The sequence below is a fragment of the Sander lucioperca genome, chromosome 19 (assembly GCF_008315115.2).
Source record: "Sander lucioperca isolate FBNREF2018 chromosome 19, SLUC_FBN_1.2, whole genome shotgun sequence".
NCBI lineage: Eukaryota > Metazoa > Chordata > Actinopteri > Perciformes > Percidae > Sander > Sander lucioperca.
In genome coordinates, this window is record NC_050191.1 from 5550901 (window position 1) to 5573500 (window position 22600).

The 22600-nt window shown below is 47.4% G+C and overlaps 2 protein-coding genes across 3 annotated transcripts in view; one reads left to right on the forward strand and one right to left on the reverse strand.

The window, feature by feature from the left end:
• The window catches only part of LOC116061107, a 21331-nt gene extending 1605 nt beyond the window's left edge, over nt 1-19726 (forward strand). Inside the window, exons 2-21 of one of the 2 annotated variants that reach the window (XM_031315016.2) lie at nt 351-397; nt 1860-1967; nt 2256-2383; nt 2935-3075; nt 3707-3784; nt 6360-6530; nt 6908-7004; nt 7710-7933; nt 8929-9091; nt 9922-10118; nt 10378-10495; nt 11026-11234; nt 11550-11667; nt 12700-12869; nt 14294-14391; nt 14544-14665; nt 15790-16097; nt 16131-16911; nt 17649-17852; nt 19648-19726. In XM_031315016.2, coding sequence (XP_031170876.1) covers nt 351-397; nt 1860-1967; nt 2256-2383; nt 2935-3075; nt 3707-3784; nt 6360-6530; nt 6908-7004; nt 7710-7933; nt 8929-9091; nt 9922-10118; nt 10378-10495; nt 11026-11234; nt 11550-11667; nt 12700-12869; nt 14294-14391; nt 14544-14665; nt 15790-16097; nt 16131-16911; nt 17649-17852; nt 19648-19664 — 3499 coding nt within the window. In that variant the 3' untranslated portion in view covers nt 19665-19726. The remainder of the gene's footprint in view (nt 1-350; nt 398-1859; nt 1968-2255; nt 2384-2934; nt 3076-3706; nt 3785-6359; nt 6531-6907; nt 7005-7709; nt 7934-8928; nt 9092-9921; nt 10119-10377; nt 10496-11025; nt 11235-11549; nt 11668-12699; nt 12870-14293; nt 14392-14543; nt 14666-15789; nt 16098-16130; nt 16912-17648; nt 17853-19647) is intronic. The other variant, XM_031315025.2, reaches the window with a different exon arrangement.
• The window catches only part of brf1b (BRF1 RNA polymerase III transcription initiation factor subunit b), a 40514-nt gene extending 18018 nt beyond the window's left edge, over nt 1-22496 (reverse strand). The window contains exons 1-2 of the mRNA XM_031315047.2: nt 22244-22496; nt 20152-20359 (exon numbers count right to left, since the gene is read on the reverse strand). Of these exons, the coding sequence (XP_031170907.1) occupies nt 20152-20335 (184 nt within the window). The 5' untranslated portion in view covers nt 20336-20359; nt 22244-22496. The remainder of the gene's footprint in view (nt 1-20151; nt 20360-22243) is intronic.
• Nucleotides 22497-22600: the final 104 nt, after the last annotated feature.

Consider the following 22600-nt stretch of genomic DNA (forward strand, 5'->3'; position numbering starts at 1 on the left):
GTTTTTTTCAGTGTTTTTTTTTCTGAGAATTTTCAGTTTTTACATAAAAAATGACAAAGTGATGAATATATGATGGTATAGTTGGAGATTAATGTAATAGTTGAATATATGATGGTATAGTTGGAGATTAATGTAATAGTTGAATATATGATGGTATAGTTGGAGATTAATGTAATAGTTGAATATATGATGGTATAGTTGGAGATTAATGTAATAGTTGAATATATGATGGTATAGTTGGAGATTAATGTAATAGTTGAATATATGATGGTATAGTTGGAGATTAATGTATGATGACTAATCCGTTTATCGTTGCAGCTCTACAGTAATCTGACTACTTCTCTCTCCAGACTCGTGTTTATCTGCTGCCAGTTCACAGAGAAATCTTCAGCTGAAGGTAAACTGGTTTTACACGTCAGACCGCTGAGTCTCACTCTCTACTGCCGACACGTCACTCTCTCTACTGCCGACACGTCACTCTCTCTCCTGCCGACACGTCACTCTCTCTCCTGCCGACACGTCACTCTCTCTACTGCCGACACGTCACTCTCTCTCCTGCCGACACGTCACTCTCTCTCCTGCCGACACGTCACACTCTCTACTGCCGACACGTCACTCTCTCTACTGCCGACACGTCACTCTCTCTCCTGCCGACACGTCACTCTCTCTACTGCCGACACGTCACTCTCTCTACTGCCGACACGTCTCACACTCTCTACTGCCGACACGTCACTCTCTCTCCTGCCGACACGTCACTCTCTCTCCTGCCGACACGTCACTCTCTCTACTGCCGACACGTCACTCTCTCTACTGCCGACACGTCTCACTCTCTCTACTGCCGACACGTCACTCTCTCTACTGCCGACACGTCTCACTCTCTCTACTGCCGACACGTCTCACTCTCTCTACTGCCGACACGTCTCACTCTCTCTACTGCCGACACGTCTCACTCTCTCTACTGCCGACACGTCTCACTCTCTCTACTGCCGACACGTCTCACTCTCTCTACTGCCCACACGTCACTCTCTCTCTACTGCCCACACGTCACTCTCTCTACTGCCGACACGTCACACACTCTCTACTGCCGACACGTCTCTCACTCTCTCCTGCCGACACGTCTCTCACTCTCTCCTGCCGACACGTCTCTCACTCTCTCCTGCCGACACGTCTCTCACTCTCTCCTGCCGACACGTCTCTCACTCTCTCCTGCCGACACGTCTCTCACTCTCTCCTGCCGACACGTCTCTCACTCTCACTCTCTCCTGCCGACACGTCTCTCACTCTCTCCTGCCGACACGTCTCTCACTCTCTCCTGCCGACACGTCTCTCACTCTCTCCTGCCGACACGTCACTCTCTCTCCTGCCGACACGTCACTCTCTCTCTACTGCCGACGCGTCACACTCTCTACTGCCGATACGTCACACTCTCTACTGCTGACACGTCAGACCTCTGAGTCACACTCTCTACTGCTGCTTTCATGGCTTCATCTTCTAATGCTTTTGGGATGTTTTTTTGAAGCTTTTTTGCTGTTTTTTTTTGACACTCGAGACGAGTGGATGTACTCATTATGTACATATTATATATATCTCGACTGGTGGATTTACATATTTTTCTGATGCTGTTTGACATTTTTCGAAGCTTTTTGATGTTTTTTAAAACGCTTTAACAAGTGGTTTCACAGCTTGTGAATTTACGTTTTTTTACGCTTTTGCCGGGTGGATTTCCACTCTTTTTGGGTCTTAACTGGAGGTTTATTAGAAATCAGAATATTGTGGGTGACCTTTGACCCTCTGAATGTTTGTGGGTGACCTTTGACCCTCTGAATGTTTGTGGGTGACCTGTGACCCTCTGAATGTAGAGTTTGTGTCGTCAGGTTTAGAGGAATCTGTCGTTGAGTCCGAGTGTCGGGATCGGTACCTCTGGATCCACGTTCGCTCGCTGCAGACGCCTCGCTTTGAGGCCAAAGGTCAGTTCTGCTTTAACCTAGTTAGTCTCAGTGCTGACTATCTGTCTACCTTTTTACCTGTCCACTTGTCTACCTGTCCACTTGTCTACCTGTCCACTTGTCTACCTGTCTAGCTGTCCACCTTTGGCTCAAAACTCAAATGGTTAAAAACCAAAACGTAGCGGTGGAGATGGAGTCTTAGTCTTCTAAATATTTGGGGGGGGGGGAAATAGCCCCTGCATCCCACCTGAAACCTACACCTACAGTATGTGTCCACCTGTCCTGTAACTTCTGTCTGTCCACCTGTAGATGTAAATGGCGTCCACTCTCTCAGCGAGCCACTGGCGTCTCGCTGTGGTTACACCATCAGCACCTTCAGAATGGACAGCTTCACCACCGTCAGAGCTTCATACTACTCCTGCTTCACCCAAACCCAGGTATCTCCACGTTACACGCTCACCTGACAAACCCAGGTATCTCCACCCCTACACGCTCACCTGACAAACCCAGGTATCTCCACCCCTACACGCTCACCTGACAAACCCAGGTATCTCCACCCCTACACGCTCACCTGACAAACCCAGGTATCTCCACCCCTACACGCTCACCTGACAAACCCAGGTATCTCCACCCCTACACGCTCACCTGACAAACCCAGGTATCTCCACGTTACACGCTCACCTGACAAACCCAGGTATCTCCACCCTACACGCTCACCTGACAAACCCAGGTATCTCCACCCCTACACGCTCACCTGACAAACCCAGGTATCTCCACCCCTACACGCTCACCTGACAAACCCAGGTATCTCCACGTTACACGCTCACCTGACAAACCCAGGTATCTCCACCCTACACGCTCACCTGACAAACCCAGGTATCTCCACCCCTACACGCTCACCTGACAAACCCAGGTATCTCCACGTTACACGCTCACCTGACAAACCCAGGTATCTCCATACCGCCGAGCTCTACTTTGGTTGTTTCAGAACGACGAGGTGTTCACCTTCAGCTTTAACGTGATCGTGAGCGACGCTGGGGGAAAGTGGATCAGCTGGCCGGTTTCTGCCGTCTGTTCTGGTCTGACCTGGACTCACAGAGAGATCATCTGCGAGGAGGACTACATGGAGGTCAGAACATCTGCTACGAGGTTCTCAAAATAGATTGGTGTCTAAACTGCCTGAAAGCTGAGTGAACTGTCTCAAGACTCCAGCTGGGAGGAGTTGAGCCGCTACATGGGTGCAGATTGGATTAGTTTTGCGATTTACATTTATTATGATTCTAGAAATATTGAGTAGGGCTGGGTATCGTTAAATAAATGTCGATACCAGTACCGTGACTTTGATACCGGTCCCTAAACGATCGATACCAATTTTATAAAACAAAAATAAATTACAACATTACACATTACGGCACAAATCTTTTAATTTGTCAGCTCCTACTACGTGAGCCCCGTCTCTGTGTCTCTACGACGTGTAACGTTACACAGCCAATCACAGACATTATTGGATCTTGGTAGAAGCATGCTGCATGCTGATTGGCTCACTGACATTTATGAGATTTACTGCTTAGGTATTGAAATTGGGTATTGAATGATGAGGCATTTTTCGATACTTTAGAGGCATTTCGGTCGGTGCTTAATAAGTTTTGAAATCGCTACCCAGCCCTAATATTGAGTGCTATATTTTTCGCTGCCCCAGAACGCAAAATGAATGTCGGTGTAAAGTGCTAAAAGTTGTCCACGTTTCCTGATGTGGACAGGTGAACGTGGACAGAGAGTCTTCGTGTGGAGGTCAGCGGGGGGACAGCGGAGAGATGTGGCACGCTGCTTTCTCTCAGGTAAACACACAAACCCAAACTAACAACACTGATCTGTAGCAGGACGCCCTCAGCCAGGGAAGTACGGTCACTGGCATGATACCATTCAGATTCAGGGGCCTGCGATTACGCCCATTTAACAGTTACATTTTATTTCCAGTCAAAAAAACTACTAAAATATGATTTGACAGCTTATTAAGCTCTTCCAAGCATTTACGTTAAAAACTAACTTTTCTTTTTAATAAAAATAAAGAATAAATATAAAGTGGAAAATGTAAAATAAAAGCGCAGACTGCCTGTCGCGGGGACCAAAAATGGCAAATGCCGTTTTTTTTACCGTGTCATGCATATGCATTCACGGGAGGGTGAGGGGGACAGGGGTTGTTTCCCATGAAGAGATGGGAGGGGAAGTGTAAAGTTCGCTTAATTATGTATTCTGTATTATGTACAAAAACCGCCCGTGGAAGCGCGCCTTTATTTTTTCGCCTCTTAAAGCAGGTGTAAACCAGGAAGTGGGTTTCCTGGCATATGCCTCCTGGTGAAATGGCCGCAGTAATCCGAGCAAGATGAAGACATAGGCCAAGGAGACGAGCTGAACAAGGATCACACTTCTTCAGTGGAGTGAACAGGAAATCGTTGAGCGTTACAGATTAAGCAGCCATGCAATATCACAGTTACTGGAAGAAATCAGAGATGACATCATATCTCTGACTCAGCGTTCACATCCCAGCAGCTGTTAAACTCCTCGCTACGTTACTCATACTGGCATCAGGATCCTTTCAATCAGTCCTAGCATCAGCAGTGGGAATATGGCAGTCTGCACTCAGCCGTATCATAGCAACAGTACTTACCGCTTGGCTACAGCGCACTAGTCAACACATACAGTTCCTCACCACTAATGCTGAAATAACACGCACCCAGCTGTTACCTCATGAACAAGCAGATCAACCTCGTTATCGCTAAATCTTTGTTTTCGCTGTTTTGACTGACTTGGTGGCTGATCCATGATAGAAAGATGCACGCAATCTACGGTATAGTGGGCGGAGAAAGGCGCTGATTACCCAATGAACTGCAGGTTTGGTAAATACGACGTAAGCTGAAGTATCACAGCGTGCGCTTTCTGCGGCTTGACCACGGCGCTGATAACGCTACGTTCACAAATGTACGTACAACTGGTCCTGAGCCTTCATCCATCTGGAGCACCCTCCCTGCAGATATTTAAAATGCTACATCCCTCCTGAAACACCACCTGTTTACCACAGCCTACAACCTCCCTTAGCTTAGCCACTGTGATTCTGTAAAGTGTCCTTGGCTTTCACGAAAGGCGCTATATAAATACAAGCCAGCTGGACTGATCAGTGTCCCCGAGTTGGTCCAAAACGTCCTCAGAACTAGAGGGTGACACAGGAATCAATTGTCACTCCCATCCCATCCCACAAAAATACTCCCGTCACATCCCGATCACGGGACTGCCCCCCCAAAAAAATCCTGTCCTGCAAAATCCCGAGAGAAAGAATCCCGTCGTGTGTGTGTGTCTACAGCTGCAGCGATGGCCGAGGGAGCGAGAGCGGCTGCTGTGCTGCTGTTGTGTGAATGCAGCGCTGCAGAGCCGTGTGTCTCTCTCTGCTGGGGGGGTTAGAGGTAGTGACCATCTATCGAGACTCCCGCGGGTCACGGTGTTCCCAATCAACAAACGTATTGTGAGTTGTAAGTGGTTCTCTTTTCTAAAACGAAATGCCTCGCAATCTTTGGGCGCACTCACCACATTGCAGCGTTATTTCTTAATTTAATCTCCGGCTCCGTCCCGCTTCCGTTGATTTCTATTCTTGATCCGTCCCGAACACGTTACCGACAGATTGACTCCCATACCGCGGGACTCCCATGGGAATCACGTGACCCGCGGGAGTCCCGAGAAATTGTCACCCTCTACTCAGAACACACCGAAGAGACCAGACGTAATACGTCTCCATAACAGCAGGCGGTGATAATCTGGATTGTCGCCCAAAAATGAAAACCGGCAGCTGATTGGACGAACGCGTCACGTGGGTCTGGTTTCTCCAGAAACTCACAGCCAGACTGTCATGGCGGCTCGTTGAGAATACGATCTCATATTGGACTAAAATAGTTCACCGAAACGTGTTTCTGAAAACATTTGAAGAGAGAAATAGGCCGTGCAGTTGCTGAATCTGTCTTCATTTCAGATCAACAAAGGTCAGTTTAAAAGATTTTACTCAGATTTTGAGAGACTCTAGTCACGCTCATCCCGCTCGCCGTTTCCTGGTTAGCTCTCCACCAATCGGATGGCTCATTGAGTCAGACTGCCGGCAGTGCCCCCCCCCCCCGATTATACATGTCAAATCAGCCAAAATGAAGGCTGACGGCTCCTCGGACGGACGACGGCACGGAGCACACCGACCAGACTTGAGTCACCGACCTCCCAGACGGTCAGACGGCCGATTATCGGCCCGGTGCGTCAGCGCCTTAACCCGTCTCGTCCAGAGTCTTTGGTCTGAAATGGACTTTAATGTCCATGCTCCCGTCTGTCTCTTTTCAAACCACTTCACTTCACAGTTTTGTCTGTTTTTGTGGCGTTCAGGCGCAGAGGATGGCGAGTTCTGTGTGGCAGCTGATGTTCCTCCAGAGTGATGGACAGGTTTCTTCCATGTCCATCAGTGAAGCCCAGCGGGGGGGCTACAGCCTGACGACGGGCGCCCAGAGGGTGGCGCTCCGCTCGCAGTACAAACAGCCGCACGCCCAGCTGACTACGGTGGGTCGCCACGTAGGACAGAAATCTGTGTATCATTCGTTTGTATAATATTCAATTGAGAATCCAAAATCAAAACGATTAGTTTAAAAAACACAAAGGTTTGTCATATGGTATATAATTGGAATTGATGATTGATTGATTGGGAATTGATGATTGATTGGGAATTGATGATTGATTGACTGATTGATTGGGAATTGATGATTGATTGACTGATTGATTGGGAATTGATGAAGGGGTTTGTGACTAGGGGGAAAACTTAGACTCTATGGACTAATATTCAGGAGACTGAACGTTACTGAGAGTCTGTGACTTGTGTTTAAGGTGGTAAAACACTGGAGCCGTTACTTTATGAATGAAATCTTCTGTTTTATGGTCAGGTGGACGGCGTCCCCGTGGAGGTTGTCCGGGTTTCTCTGTTCTTTAAAAAGAAGATGACGGTGATGATGATCGACATGTCCATGGCCTGCACAGTCAGTAAGTTATTCTGCACAGGAAGGGGAGGTTCTACTGGACAGGAAGGGTGGGTTCTACTGGACAGGAAGGGGAGGTTCTACTGGACAGGAAGGGGAGGTTCTACTGGACAGGAAGGGGGGGTTCTACTGGACAGGAAGGGGAGGTTCTACTGGACAGGAAGGGTGGGTTCTACTGGACAGGAAGGGTGGGTTCTACTGGACAGGAAGGGGAAGTTCTACTGGACAGGAAGGGGAAGTTCTACTGGACAGGAAGGGTGGGTTCTACTGGACAGGAAGGGTGGGTTCTACTGGACAGGAAGGGTGGGTTCTACTGGACAGGAAGGGTGGGTTCTACTGGACAGGAAGGGGGAGGTTCTACTGGACAGGAAGGGTGAGTTCTACTGGACAGGAAGGGGAGGTTCTTCTGGACAGGAAGGGTGAGTTCTACGGGACAGGAACAGGAAGCTGGTGTTGTCTGTCGAGTAGAGCTGTGCAATCAATCATATTTTAATAGCGATTTTGGTTTTGTCTCCAAATGATCACAGAAATATATTTATTTAAGGGGAATTCAAAAAGTGTAACAGGAAAAGTATAAAGGGAAATGTCACAGTTGAAGGGCGTTTTTACTGTTTACTGTTTTACTTGTGGTTATAATTAGTTAGTTTTTCTATAATCGAGCAGCCCTACTGACGGCTAAACGGCGCTGACAGATTCTGTTGATTCTCAGATTCCGGTTCTTTCGACGGCGCCCGGCTGCTGTGGGACGTCCCGCTGGTCGTGCCCCCGCTGGTCGACGAGGGAGCAGTGTTTGAAAGCCAAAGTCTCGGTCTGGGGCTGGAGGGGGTCCTTCTGGACGAACACACCGCCAGAACCAGAGGATACAGTCTGGTCCAGCGAGGCCCATTGGTCCAGATCGGAGTTCCTTTCGGGGCGGAGGGCGGCTACAGGAAGGTACAGTCGGTCCGTCCACGGGGACAAGGTTTCCAAAACACAAATAGTTTCGTTCTGAGCAGCAAATACGTGCCAACAAGGACTGATGTCCTGTTACACAAGCAGATGACTTCAGCAGTAGAACTGCAACGATTAGTCGACTAATTTATTAGACGATCTATAGAAAAACAATCGCTAACGATCTTGATAACAGATTAATCTTTTTTTTTTCATGCAAACGTGTCAGATAATGCTGTAGTCAGCCTTTAAAATATGGAGGTTTCCTGCTCTTTCTATTTTATATGATATTAAACTGAAAATCTTTGTGTTTTGGACCAAACAAGTCATTTTCGGACGTCATCATGGGCTTTGGGAAACACTGATCCACATGTTGCACCATTTTCTGACATTTTATAGCCAAACAACTCATCCAGAAACAATTTACTAGTCCAGTCATCTGGATCTGAGTTTGAGTGACCTGATATTGATGAATAAAATCCATGAATGGATATTCTAATACCTGTCTTTTCACCATGGATGGAGAAGTAAAAAGTCCTTTCAACAAATTCGTTGGGGCTCAGTTCTTAATGTTAACATTGACTTGAGATTAAATTGAGATATAAAAGGGGAGAGAAGGGGGGGGGGAAGACATGCAGGAAAACCGTCACAGGTCGGATTCGAACCCAGGACCTTCTGCGTTGAGGAACATGTGCGCCCGCTCTACCAACTGAGCTAACGGCCACTGAGAATCTTTTTTTATAATCCAAGATAAACTGGGATTGGATCTGAAGTTTCCATAACCTGATTGATACCCAATGAGAAATATAACTCAATCAGGAAATCATTGGTGATACCCAGCCCTAGTTCTTTTAATTGTTCTTTATGAATCTGTTTTTCCACAAAATAAATAGTGTTGGTGCTTTTTCACCCTTTTCTGACATTTTAAAGACCAAACGACTAACAATCTGCAGATTATTTGACAATGAAAATAAATGTCAGTTTCTTTCTCTCTGCAGAGCTCTGTGGTGAACAATATGTACAAGGAGACGTTTGTGATCTTCCTGCTTTACGAACACGTCTTCTCTTTGCTGTATGAAGACGGAAGCATCGACACGAGACACCGAATGCTCCGAGTTCTCGACACGCCGCTGCTCTGCCGCCAACCCTTCCACCTCGACCGTAAGTCTCCCAGTTTACCTTCCGCCTCGACAGTAAGTCTCCCAGTTTACCTTCCGCCTCGACAGTAAGTCTCCCAGTTTACCTTTCCCCTCGACCGCAAGTCTCCCAGTTTACCTTCCACCTCGACCGTAAGTCTCCCAGTTTACCTTTCCCTCGACAGTAAGTCTCCCAGTTTACCTTTCCCCTCGACCGCAAGCCTCCCAGTTTACCTTCCACCTCGACCGCAAGTCTCCCAGTTTACCTTTCCCCTCGACCGCAAGTCTCCCAGTTTACCTTCCACCTCGACAGTAAGTCTCCCAGTTTACCTTCCACCTCGACAGTAAGTCTCCCAGTTTACCTTCCACCTCGACAGTAAGTCTCCCAGTTTACCTTCCACCTCGACAGTAAGTCTCCCAGTTTACCTTCCACCTCGACAGTAAGTCTCCCAGTTTACCTTTCCCCTCGACAGTAAGTCTCCCAGTTTACCTTCCACCTCGACAGTAAGTCTCCCAGTTTACCTTTCCCCTCGACAGTAAGTCTCCCAGTTTACCTTCCACCTCGACAGTAAGTCTCCCAGTTTACCTTTCCCCTCGACAGTAAGTCTCCCAGTTTACTATTGATGGCCAAATGAAGCTTCGTGAAGCACTCTTTATTTTCTGAGCCCACTAGATGGCTCTCTGTTCAACAAAGGGTTGAGAATAAACTGAATTGCAATGCCTTAGGCCTTTCTCTTGAAACGTTTCAAGAGCGCCATCTAGTGGGCTCAGAAAATAAAGAAAATGGAATCAAGATGTCCTCTGTCCTATTTCTGTCTATGTCTCTTCCCTCCTGGCTTGGGTTTCTTCCCGTAGAGACTGTAAGTGATGACCGGGTGTTCAGCGTCTACCTGGGAAACATCCCTGCTGACGTTACGTTGGAGGACGTCAGTATCAACGGTAACCAGCTGATGATGTCACAGAGCGACATCATCAGTCCTGTCTTTCACAACAACGGTAGCCGAGCCTACGAACTCCGGCTGCCCTTCGAGGACGCTGTCGTCCGCTGGATGGTGAGGGCTTCCACACAAACAGTTTAGCTTAGCATTAACCAGGATTTAGCCTGTTTCTGGCCTGGAGTTCAGCTCGGCTGTGGCGGCGTTTGGCCCATCTTTGTTTGGGTTTGGGCTGGTTGGTCTAGTTTAGTGGTTCCCAACGTTTTTCAGTCCTGTCAGATATGAACTCGCGTACCCCTTCGTTTCCCAATGTTTGTTCCAAATGTATAACACTACTCATTTTATTATAGTGGATACTTTTCATATTTTCCAACAGTACCTGGGTCAGGGTGTGGTGCAGTACTCCATCGATGTAAACTTCACACTTACTATCATGCCTCAGAAAGACTCGTACTACCACCTCGTCTCCATCAAAGCACGAGCATTAAACACGTGTAAGTACATATGTTCTGCTCTTTGCTCCGTTCTGGTCTTTAACAGGTCTACAGAAACCACACTGATGCTTCTTCAGAAAGCAGACTGATCTCACTAAGTGGTGTATGTATGACAAGCCAATTCGTATGCCATTATTGGCGTGTTATCAAGACGCATACTCGCGTTTTAGCGTGTTTATCAACGCTGTTTGGCCTCCATTGACTTGCATTACTTTGCAATTGCGTGTGAATTTACGCCGTAGCGAGTATGAAAGGGCAAAAATGTGCGTAGGGAGGTTGGTTGGGGGGGTGGATGGGTCAAACACAGGACTTTCACCCAGGAGACCGGGGATCCCGCGTGTCTCATTTCCTAAACCCAACCGTAGCTTTCTTCTTTTCCTAAACCCAACCCGTCCGCTGTATAGGGCACTCAAAATGCGTACAGATAACACGCCACTTGGCTTAAGAAAGTGGGTGTGTATGTTTACGGGAAGTCATGATGTCATGTTGCAGAAAGAGAAGTTGGAAACCCATTTGTTTCTCCTCTGCAGTTCCTCCAGAGATTACGGCTCAGTGTTCAGGCGGAGGAATCACCTTCAGCGTGGTCATACCGCCGCAAGCAGAGCGTATCTGGGAGGTGGGCGTCGGCCACGAGGCTCTGACATCAGAAATGGCCGCCCAAAGAGGGTACCGCCTTCACGGCGATGCCTTCAGGACCACGCTGGAAGTCCCAGCATTCTCCGTCGGATACACCTACGATGTAAGAGTCCACGATGCATCGGAGGAACGTGTTCAAATTATCCAAATCTCAACATTTTCTCCCAGTTTCCTGCTAAATTAGTCACGGAGTTAGGTTAATTAACTCAGGAAGAGGTTTTAGAAGGCACTATTGCGTGCCAGGAACCAGGGAGTCCATCTTTGTCTTAATTTAGTCGATGGCATGCATCTGAAAATGTTATCCGGAGACTATTTGATCCCGGCTGAATCTTTAAGTAGTTTCAGTCATTTCCGTCCATTAGAAAGTTTATATACCTGAACATGAACCCATCTGATTCCGGTCCTCTTTCATTTACAGGGTGTCACATTGTCAAACTTTTACGGAACATTTCGGCTTCTTCTGAGAGACTCCAAAACGTTGGAGGTCCAGACATCCACCTCCAAACGCTGCCTCTTCAAGACCGAGGACATGATAGGTAACCACGATCACTTCAGATCCAGCTTTACCTGCCTTTAGCCAGGAAAAGAGATCCCTCTTCCCGTTCACTTATATTATCAAGAATTTTGAATATTCGTGGCCGCCCTGGTAGCTCACCTAGTAGCTCACTTGGTGGAGCGTGCGCCCCATATACCAAGGCTCAGTCCTTGCCGTGGCCATTTGCAGCATTTCATCCCTATCTCTACCCCCTTTCCTGTCTTCAAGCTGTCCTCTCAAATAGAGGCCACAAAAAGCCCAAGAAATTATCTTCAAAAGAAATATCCAAGTCTTTGATAATGTTTAAAAGTAGCTGTGTTTCTGCTTGTTTTCTTTTGGCTGTGCATCTCTACCGCTGCCCTGCAAACTGTCGGCTGCTTGGTTGGTGTACAGTAACCATAGCAACGCAGAGCTAACCGTAAGCCGTAAACTGTCACAAACTGCATTAAAAACGTCTGATAGAGATGCAGATTCTGAATGAGCCATGTCCAAAGAGTGCTTCTAAAACCAAATTAAATACATAAATAATACCGACATATCACACATGAAAAAGGCCTTATTCTGAATATCCAAACAGAATATGCTCTCAGAATATTGTCATATTCAGAATATTAATGTGCATGCACCTCCGGTCTGATGTTTTCTAGTCTGGCCCAATGGTTGGCACTGTGGCCTCACAGCAAGAAGGTTCTGGGTTTGAATCCAGGTCGTTCCGGGCCTTTTTGTGTGCAGTTTGTATGTTCTCCCCATGTTTGCGTGGGTTTCCTCGACCATCAAAAACATGTACTAGGTTCTCCAGTCAGTGCCCTTGAGCAAGGCACTGGCTCAGAGAGAGGAGTTGGTCCCTGGGCAGTGTGATTGGCTGCCCACTGCTCCCTTGAGGGATGGGTTAATGCAGAGAATGAATTTCACTACATGTATGTGACAATAAAGTACCTTTACCTTTGAGATCAGCAGAAGAACATTTCCAGCTGAAGCCTGACATGTCCCTCTCCGTGTGTCCCGCCCTAACTGTTGTCTGCTGCTGTGTCAGTGTGTTCAGCCGACGGGACCATGGTGGTGGTGACCACGCCCACCGCCACCTGGCCCTCGGTGCAACCCGACAGAACCACTCTGTTGGACCCCAACTGCAAGCCCAAACAGACGGATGGATCCAGAGTCCTGTTTGAGTTCAACTTGGACTCCTGTGGGACCAGAGCTCTGGTGAGACCCAAAAACACTCAAAACATGTTCGCCAACAACGCTCAGGAGGCAGGGTAGCCCAGGATTCTCACGTTACACTTAACTACAGCGAACTACGCTTAACTACAGCGAACTACACTTAACTACAGCGAACTACAGATAACTACACTTCACTACAGAGGAGGACATTTAAACAACGCTCTTTGGAAGAGAGGCAGGGCAGCCCAGGATCCTCACGTTACAGTGAAGACATTTTAATACTACATAGGATGAAATTGAATGCAAACTTCAAAGCCATATAATGGAAAATCAGTAGGGCTGGGTATCGCCACTAGAGGACGGATACCCGAACCGAGCCCGACGGGCCAGACCGGGTTCAGACAGATATTTAGAAATGATGTTCGGGTCGGGCTTGGTCACATCAGTGCGATAAGGCATTGAACATTTTAAATTTAAAACAGCTTATTATGTAGGTGCACGCCTGTGTTAACGACTTTACCAGGAGCACCGTACCACAGAATCAGAGCTGAAACCATTAACCCATCAAAGTTTTTCAAATAATTGTTTTAAAACACCAAATATTCACAGGTTCAGCTCAAACGTTAATATTTGCTGATGTTGAAGTCAAGTTTATTTCATCCATAGAAATGGAAATTACAGTGCTCATACCCGCCTTAATGCCCATGAAAAGAGAGCATGAATACAGTACAGAAATTATAAAAATGTACGTTTAAAGTGCTTGTTGTGCTGTCTGCTAGCCTGAGGTATAAAACACAGAGCATAACGCTTAGTGTCGCAGGAGGCCTTAGTCTACCACTACGTTCTATAACCCTACCAGTCAGATTACCACAGGAGGCCTTAGTCTACTACTACGTTCTATAACCCTACCAGTCAGATTACCACAAGAGGCCTTAGTCTACTACTACGTTCTATAACCCTACCAGTCAGATTACTACAGGAGGCCTTAATCTACCACTACGTTCTATAACCCTACCAGTCAGATTACTACAGGAGGCCTTAATCTACCACTACGTTCTATAACCCTACCAGTCAGATTACTACAGGAGGCCTTAATCTACCACTACGTTCTATAACCCTACCAGTCAGATTACTACAGGAGGCCTTAGTCTACTACTACGTTATATAACCCTACCAGTCAGATTACTACAGGAGGCCTTAGTCTACCACTACGTTCTATAACCCTACCAGTCAGATTACTACAGGAGATCTTAGCCTACCACTACGTTCTATAACCCTACCAGTCAGATTACCATGAAGAGGGTAACCCGGGTCCCTCGTTGTTTGGGGTCTTGATGGGAAACGAGTGAGAAGAGAGGACCAAGCAAGCAAGATGGCTGCAGATAGTCAGATGTGTACATTCTTAAAGTCAGATGTGTACATTCTTAAAGTTGTAGTGAAGTTTTGTAACTGAAGATGTTTCACAGGTCGGGGAGTCGTACATGGTTTATGAGAACGAGATCCTCCACGACAGACAGCTGATTTCAGACGGACCAAACGTAATCTCCAGAGAATCTCAGTTCAAGTGAGGAAAACCCTTGTGAACACTTCCTAAATTGGTAGTGCCTGATTCTCTGTCTGAGGCAGAGACTGCAGTCAATACCTAAAACTAAACTTGACTCAAAGAAACACTCAAATGTAAAAGACTACTGATAAAGACGTGTGATTCTTGGCCAGGTTGACGGTGCGGTGCTTCTATCCGCTCAGCGGAATAAACAGACTGTCTGTTGACCAAGTCTTCACATCGGAGACGCCAGGACTCGGATCAATCAAAGTCTTCAAGAGCCTCAAAGGTGACCGTGAGTACTTTCAACCTTCGGCTTCCAATGAACAGGTAAAGGTGCTGACACACCAACCCGATTATCGGACGGTCTGGTGAGGTCAGTGACTCGAGTCTGGTCGGTGCGTTCCGTGCCGTCGTCAGTCGGAGGAGCCGTCGGCCTTCATTTGGCCCGATTTGACATGTTGAATCGGCCAGTGGGCAGTCGGACTCAATGACCAATCTGATTGGTGGAGAGCTAGCCCTTGACTAGCGAATCAGAGAGCTGCCAACGCCAGTATCTTAATACTAGCCGTGGTATGTTCTTCCGTTCAGCGAGTAATGACAACAAGGATCCTTCTTGATTACTATCACCACTCTCTGATGAACAATGACTGACAACAGCGTGTTCTGTCTTTACGAGGTCTAGAGAGATGTTCCCTCATTTCCGGTTTTCATTTTTTGGGCGACAATACAGATTAGCACCGCCTGCTGTTATGGAGACGTATTACGTCTCACGCACGCGCAGAACGTAAGTCGTTGTCACTTCGGTGTGTTCTGAGTATGGCTGGGTAATATTTCAATATATCTATTGTGATATGAGACTAGATAGATATCGTCTTAGATTTTATATAAGTTACATGGTACGTTTAGTCTTCTCCTGGTTTTAAAGGCTGCATTACAGTAGTGATGTCATTGTCTGAACTCACCAGACTGTTGTAGCTGTTCTATTATTTGCCTTTAACCACTTAGTCATTATATCCACATTATGATGGTTATTTATCTAAAATCTAAATGTGGAAAATATTTTGTGAAAGCACCAATTGTTAATCTTACAATATCGTTTCAATACATCAAGGTATCTGGTTAAAAATATCGTGATATTTGATTTTCTCCATATCGCCCAGCCTTAGTTCTGAGGCACTTTTTTGAGAGACGGGAGCCGACGGATCAGTCCGACTGTCGGCCATCGGGTTGGTGTGTCAGAACCTTTAGGGTTAGGGTAACCCATCCTGTTTTACACGGCTCCACGTAAACGGGGAATATTCAGTCATTAGTCATGGACCAGAATATTATGTGCATGTAAACGTAGTCCGTCAGGGTTAACAACGATGCAAATCCAGTTTTGAACGACCGCACGTTAAAATCTGTTTAATTCTCCAGCAGATTCAGCAGATAAACTCCCTGCCACAGACTGCTTGCATCAGGTTTCTGGAAATGCTTTCAACATCCCGACTAACCAGGTCCACCAAACGGCGGAGCCGGCAGCCGGGGCAGTCCTGCCTCTCAGTCAGAACCATCGTTTTCAAACCTCTCGGCTTCATCCGGCTCCGTACAGCGCAGAACTACACAACAGCTACATCCCTGCTGATACCAAACACATCACAGCCAAAAACACAGAGTCCAGCTTGTCACCGGCGTCTGAACCGACCTCTGCTGCAACCGGCCGGGTCGGCCCGAACCCGGAAAGACCAGGAACCGTTGAACGGAGGGAGACGGTCCGGCCCGGAGTGCAGAACATCCGAGTCAAACCTCCGAGCAGGTTTTTTTCTTCTGGACTTCAGCTCAACCAGGAACCTGTTTTCCACCAAGCAAACTCCCAAATCTCTAATCCCACAGCTGTCAGCATGGACGGAAACCGCTGGCCGCCCCGACAGCTTCCTGGACACAGAGGCCCAAACGTCCGAGACGAGAGAACAGATCTCTCAACTCTAGACCACCAGAGACTACCTGGTCCATCTCCAGACCACCAGAGACTACCTGGTCCATCTCCAGACCACCAGAGACTACCTGGTCCATCTCCAGACCACCAGAGACTACATGGTCCATCTCTACACCACCAGAGACTACCTGATCCATCACTAGACCACCAGAGACTACCTGATCCATCACTAGACCACCAGAGACTACCTGGACCATCTCCAGACCACCAGAGACTATCTGATCCATCACTAGACCACCAGAGGCTACCTGATCCATCGCTAGACCACCAGAGACTACCTGGTCCATCTCCAGACCACCAGAGACTACCTGGTCCATCTCCAGACCACCAGAGACTACCTGGTCCATCTCCAGACCACCAGAGACTACCTGGTCCATCTCCAGACCACCAGAGACTACCTGGTCCATCTCCAGACCACCAGAGACTACCTGATCCATCTACTGACCACCAGAACCAACAGAAAGTTTATCTGTACCCAAACCAGCAGAAACGAGTCGAGTTGGCGCTTGTCCAGTCTGTATCTGAGACAGGAAACGGGGGAGGACAGGAAGTCCCTCAGACAGGTAGGGACGAGAATCAGATAATTATTATTTGGGGCTGGGATGATATGCTTTAAGGCCCTGACACACCAACCTGATTATTGGCCGTCTGGCGAGGTCGGTGACTCGAGTCTGTTCGGTGCGTTCCGTGCCGTCGTCAGTCGGAGGAGCCGTTGGCCTTCATTTGGGCCGCTTTGACTTGTTGAATCGGCCAGTGGGCAGTGGGACTCAATGACCAATCTGATTGGTGGTGAGCTAGCCCTTGACTAGCGAATCGGAGAGCAGACAACGCCAGTATCTTCTTCTTACTAGCCGTGGCATGTTCTTCCGTTCAGCGAGTAATGACAACAATGATCCTTCTTGACCACTATCACCACTCTGATGAAAACAATGACCACAGCGTGCTCTGTGTTTACCAGGTCTAGAGAGATGTTCCCTCATTTCCAGTTTTCATTTTTTGGGCGACAATACTGATTAGCGCCGCCTGCTGTTAAGGAGACGTATTACGTCTCGCGCACGCGCAGAACGTACGCTCCAGTCAGCGTCTCTTCGGTGTGTTCTGAGGCACTTTTTGAGAGACGGGAGCCGACTGATCAGTCCGACTCGACTGCCTTTTCTGCCGACGGTCGGGTTGGTGTATCAGGGCCTTTAGAACCAAACAACTGATCCATTCATCCAGAAGATAATCCACCAGGAAGATAATCGGTAGTTGCAGCTGTAGTCTTAACTAAATCTTTGTTTCTGTTTCTATCGTCCATTAGGAGCGTCAAACCTCAGAATCGCTCCCGGCCTCTCAGGAAGACTCCAAACCTGGCACCAACCCAAACTACAGAACCTGCAGAACCTCAGCGTCCCGAACTCTCCCAGTGCAGGGGGAACAGGGTTCACTGGTTCTGACCTGCAGACCGCCGGGTCGGACTGTGGCGCTCAGTACGGAGCCAGTGATCACCAAGGCATCCTGAGAGGTACGCTGACAGATCTGAACATTATTCTGCTGCTCCTGAGTAGTTAGCCTACTAACGGGCTCCAGACCAACATTATTCTGCTGCTCCTGAGTAGTTAGCCTACTAACAGGCTCCAGACCAACATTATTCTGCTGCTCCTGAGTAGTTAGCCTACTAACAGGCTCCAGACCAACATTATTCTGCTGCTCCTGAGTAGTTAGCCTACTAACGGGCTCCAGACCAACATTATTCTACTGCTCCTGAGTAGGTAGCCTACTAACGGGCTCCAGACCAACTAGAACCCCGCTAGGCCAACGATAACTTAAATATCTATCATGTTTCCCCTATATTCATTCTGCAGAGACGGACTGCTGTGAGTCCGTGAACGAGGTGACTGTCTGTGGTTAGGTCAGTCTGTAACACCAGTGTTTCCTGTATGTTGATTTTGTAGTGGCGGCCCACCATGGCAAAATTTCTACCGCCACGGTATCAGAAATAGGGCAGACGCACAATGTAGTCGCGGATGCCTTTTTAAATGATCCTGCCGAAATAATGCACCCCTCGTTGGCTGCTGCTCACATTGCAATTAACAAGTAGAACTATTGAGAGGTTACTGGACCCGTCCAGTTTAACAACAAGTAGAACTATTGAGAGGTTATTGGACCCGTCCAGTTTAACTAGTAGAACTATTGAGAGGTTACTGGACCCGTCCAGTTTAACTAGTAGAACTATTCAGAGGTTAATGGACCCGTCCAGTTTAACTAGAACTATTCAGAGGTTAATGGACCCGTCCAGTTTAACTAGTAGAACTATTCAGAGGTTATTGGACCCGTCCAGTTTAACTAGTAGAACTATTCAGAGGTTAATGGACCCGTCCAGTTTAACTAGTAGAACTATTCAGAGGTTAATGGACCCGTCCAGTTTAACTAGTAGAACTATTCAGAGGTTAATGGACCCGTCCAGTTTAACTAGTAGAACTATTCAGAGGTTAATGGACCCGTCCAGTTTAACTAGAACTATTCAGAGGTTAATGGACCCGTCCAGTTTAACTAGAACTATTCAGAGGTTAATGGACCCGTCCAGTTTAACTAGTAGAACTATTCAGAGGTTAATGGACCCGTCCAGTTTAACTAGTAGAACTATTCAGAGGTTAATGGACCCGTCCAGTTTAACTAGTAGAACTATTCAGAGGTTAATGGACCCGTCCAGTCTTGCATTGCTGGATCTGTGTCCACAGCGCTGCAGAGGAAGGTCTGGAAACAGGAGCAAACACTCCTGGATAGGAGGGAACAACGCTCTGTGTTTGCATTTCTTTAAACCAATCACAAGCAGCTCTGCTAACTAGTCTCAGGGAGGAACTGGTTTAGCAGAGTAGCGTTTTATGAGCACTGAGCCAGACTCCCAGTTAACACTCAGGTAATGCTGAAGGCCGTTTTATGGTTCTGTGGAGGCTCCACGCAGAGCTTTCTCCATAGCCTTCGTAAGGGGTGTGTGTGTGTGTGTGTGTGAAATCTGTATCAGGAGAAGTTAACCCTCTCCTTGATTTCATGTTGTTGATGGAGAACCAGGAAATGAGTCGGGCGGGGGAAATGCAACGCTACCAAGCCCCGGCCGAGAGACGTGTAGTCTCATGTTTGGAGAGGTGACGTCGGGCTACGGCGGTGACGTCGGGCTACAGCGTAGACGCTGAGGGGTCTGCAGGGCACGCCATCTATTCTACACACGACCATAAAAGGGCCTTTAGGATGAATGGTGCAGTGAATGCCTCGTGTCTGTTATGCAGGTTGAGGGTTTAACCGTGTTTCTGTCCCCGCAGGTCAACGGCTCCGCTGATGAAGAAGAGAAACTCCGTCTGCAGAACCTGACTCAATAAAGCTTCAGTCTGTTCACATTCAGCTGTTTGAGTTTTGCTGCTCAGTCTGAAAAACACACCACTGTTCAGGTTTCAACAGTAACGAGTAAATATAAGACCCACTTACCTGTTCAGGGCATCACGGTATCAGAAATGATGTCGGAGAAAGATGGGTAAATAATTTGATTTGAGCGTGCCGTTGGCCAATCAAGAACTGAGTTGTGACGTGTTACTGATGGATGTATTTGTTAAAAGAAGAAGATGGCTGCTACGAACTAGAGAGAACAGATTTTGGCTGGAGCAACTTTGGTGTCTTGTTCTAAAAGCTAAACTGAAGTGACTTCCCAGAAGCCGAAATATTTCTTTAAACTGTCAATTCTGTGTACAGAGAGTGCCAGACTCCAGTCAGGAATCTGCAGTGTTGGTGTATTTTAGGAGTTTGAACTAAGTGCGTGAATGTTGTCTCACCGTCGGCGGAGACGAACTGCCCCACAGCAGATGAAACTCCTCCGCTTCCCTCCACGAACTGGACCTCGGAGACGATGATGTTGTCCTCCAGAACCGAGCCACAGCCGGTGCACACGGCGCTGCCCCGAGCCTGGTCCACGTCGATGTCTGCCCCCCCGCACGTCCTGCACACTCGGGAGCTCATGGTGGGGGTCAGAGGTCACGCAGCCTGCAGGGTGACAGGAAACAGGGAGCTTCATTAGGGCTGGGTACTTAACTCAATACATTTTAGGAACAGACCTAATTGCTTTGGTGGATGCTGTCCTCCTCTCCTACTTCAATGGGTGACTAGTCTCTGTCTGTCTGTCTGTCTGTCTGTCTGTCTGTCTGTCTGTCTGTGAGCCTGTCTTTCACTGGTTGGAGCCTGAAAATATTGTCAACAGATTAATAACATAACTAATTCCACTGGTGGGACTGTTGAGCTCTGTCTCAGACTGATACCTCCGGTTCAGCTGGTCCTCATCCTCAACACGGGCCTTCTTCAGTGTGAGAGTAAAACATGACATAACATTATTTATTTATAATAAGTTTATTTGATTCACAGCTGCTACATATAGTGTTTTGACCACGACAACCCAACTGCATTTTACCGCAAACTTGCGACTAGTTAAAGGAACACGCCGACTTATTGGGAATTTATCTTATTCCCTGTAACTCCCAGAGTTAGATAAGTCCACACATACCCTTCTCATCTCCGTGTGTGTTGTAACAATCTGACGGCTCCACCGCTAGCCTAGCTTAGCACAGATCCTGGAGGTAACTGGCTCCATCTAGCCTAGCTTAGCACAGATCCTGGAGGTAACCAGCTCCATCTAGCCTAGCTTAGCACAGATCCTGGAGGTAACCAGCTCCATCTAGCCTAGCTTAGCACAGATCCTGGAGGTAACTGGTAAAAGCTAGGCTAGATGGAGCCGGTTACCTGCAGGTTCTGTGCTAAGCTAAGCTACCGGTGGAGCCCTTTAACTTTCTAAAGCAGGCGCAATAACTTGTTAGCTAAGAGTTGGGTCGGGGAAGTCTGAACAGCTGACTTCTGACTCACAGTCGCAGGTTCAATTCCTGAGCAATAACAGCAACCCTGTCTCTAAATCAGCACCTGTTTACTGGCTCCACTTATTATTTATTCATCATTCTCTGTTTCAGAGCTGTTCATACTGTAATATAATACTTATATCATAATACTGATTTATTCCAGCAGACTTTGCACTCTTCATCGCCCTACTAACCCAACCGGTCTATACTGTCTGTTTATACTGGGTATATATTTGTTTTGTATGAGTAGGCACATTGTGAGCAGGGTTCAGAATTAGCACCATCCACCTAACTACCCCTAACACTAACCCATCTACCTAACTAACCCATCCACCTAACTAACTAACCCTAACCCATCTACCTAACTAACCCATCCACCTAACTACCCCTAACACTAACCCATCTACCTAACTAACCCATCCACCTAACTACCCCTAACCCTAACCCATCTACCTAACTAACCCATCCACCTAACTACCCCTAACACTAACCCATCTACCTAACCCATCCACCTAACTAACTAACCCTAACCCACCAGCCAAATGCTGTAGAATATGGTGGTTGGTAGATCTGCTTCACTCACAAGCCAAAAAACCACTGGTAGTCTACTGAGAGGCTGGTGAAATGTGAACATTAACTAGCCATTCGGCTGGTGGGCGAAAAAGTTAATTTTGGACCCTGATTGTGAGCATGTATAACCCAGATCAGTGAGTAGTTAACTAGCATGTATAACCCAGATCAGTGAGTAGTTAACTAGCATGTATAACCCAGATCAGTGAGTAGTTAACTAGCATGTATAACCCAGATCAGTGAGTGGTTAACTAGCATGTATAATCTAGATCAGTGAGTGGTTAACTAGCTCGGAGGTGATGGCGCAGCGGATATGACCATGCCTTTGGTGTGGGAGACGTGGGTTCGCTTCCCAGTGAGATCCATCAACCAATGTGTCCCTGAGCAAGGCACTAAACCCCTAGTAGCTCCAGACACATAATGTAACGTACTGTAACGTAACGAAGGGACTCACCGTCAGTAGAGAACAACGGAGACCCGTTAGTTTTGGCGGTTAGAAACACAGTGGAGCCGTTGGTGTCTCCAGGTTTAATGTCCGGGTGAATCCATGTTGTTCTGCGGTCGGACCGACATGTGACCGGTTATTATACCGGTTTATTGTTTAAATAACCGACCATTGATCACAGAAACGGGTCAGTGTTTGGCTGCTGGTTTGTCTTCACCGACGGGTTTGTTTTCTTCCTGCGACGCAGCGCGCTGACGTCACTGGGTCCGGAGATCACGCGTGGGGGGGGGGTAGTGTGTTGATCGATGGCGGGAAGAATTACAAATTGTATTAAAAGTTATTAGTTTGCATTACGTGTTTTAGTTA